At 32.3% G+C, this 1,007-nt stretch overlaps 1 protein-coding gene across 1 annotated transcript in view; it reads right to left on the bottom strand.

Annotated features, from left to right (window-relative positions):
• Positions 1 to 216: 216 nt before the first annotated feature.
• DNAJC19 (DnaJ heat shock protein family (Hsp40) member C19) overlaps positions 217 to 1,007 on the bottom strand; it is a 3,723-nt gene continuing 2,932 nt past the window's right edge. Inside the window, exon 5 of the mRNA XM_006770012.2 lies at positions 217 to 820. Within this exon, the coding sequence (XP_006770075.1) occupies positions 750 to 820 (71 nt within the window). The 3' untranslated portion in view covers positions 217 to 749. The remainder of the gene's footprint in view (positions 821 to 1,007) is intronic.

Here is a 1,007-nt window from a genome sequence, read left to right as displayed (position 1 = left end):
GTGTGTGTATATATATATATATGTATATATATATATTCTCAGAGTCCAAGCTAAGTATTTTGATATCAGAGCATCTCGGTTTAGCTAATCGTGTTCAAGCTTGATCATAAATGCAAGACTTGATTATATAAAAGTTATTTTTACAAATGGTCAGTTTTTTAAAGGTGTTAGCTGAATACACTATTTTCTTGATTAGGAACAACAATACTCTTTTACCAAGTTTTTAATGTATGAAATCTGAATTCTGCCTGTGATATACATGGCATCAACTTTTTTAGGTCAGAGTTGTGGCTAATCTCACTTTCACATTCAGTCTTAAGCAACTGAACCAGCTCTCTATACCCTGACAGTCTGTCCTCCTAACGTACTATAAGAGCCTGTACTAATTCCATCATAATATGTATCACATTGCATTTTAATTACTAGTGTGTGGGTCTTATCAGATTGGGGTTCCTTGAAAGCAGACTTTCATGTTCACTGTGCCTTGAAGTAAGTACCAATTATTTACTAAATGAGTAATGATAGAACAGTGTTTCTATTCAAATGGTATGTATCCATAATTATTGAGCATTAATTTCCAAATATTCTATTATTTGATTTAGAATCTTCAAATTTAAATAATAAACTTATACCAAGGCTTTGACTTAGTTTGTGCTAAATCATTTTAAAATGCATAGCTTCAGGACATTTATTACAAAAAGCTGTTTTCATATACATGACTAACAACTTAAATTCACCATACATTTACTTCATTTTTTGGCTTGACCGTCTAGTAAATCTTTAGCTTCATTGATTTTGGCTGCTATATAAGGAGATCCTCCTATAGGGAAAAAGAAGAAATATTAGATGGAGTCTCGGTTTCTGACGGGTAAAAAGCTATTCTCATTTCAAGGCTTCCTATGCTTATGAGAGGTGCAATTAGCAGAAATAGTATTCCAAAAAATAATTACGATACTGCGACTGGATAACCACATACATGGCAATATATGTGACCAATGGGATGGATT

Source organism: Myotis davidii, unplaced genomic scaffold (genome assembly GCF_000327345.1).
Source record: "Myotis davidii unplaced genomic scaffold, ASM32734v1 scaffold123, whole genome shotgun sequence".
Taxonomy (NCBI): Eukaryota; Metazoa; Chordata; class Mammalia; order Chiroptera; family Vespertilionidae; genus Myotis; species Myotis davidii.
Note: the sequence above shows the minus strand (reverse complement) of the source record. Positions and strands in the feature narration are given on the sequence as shown.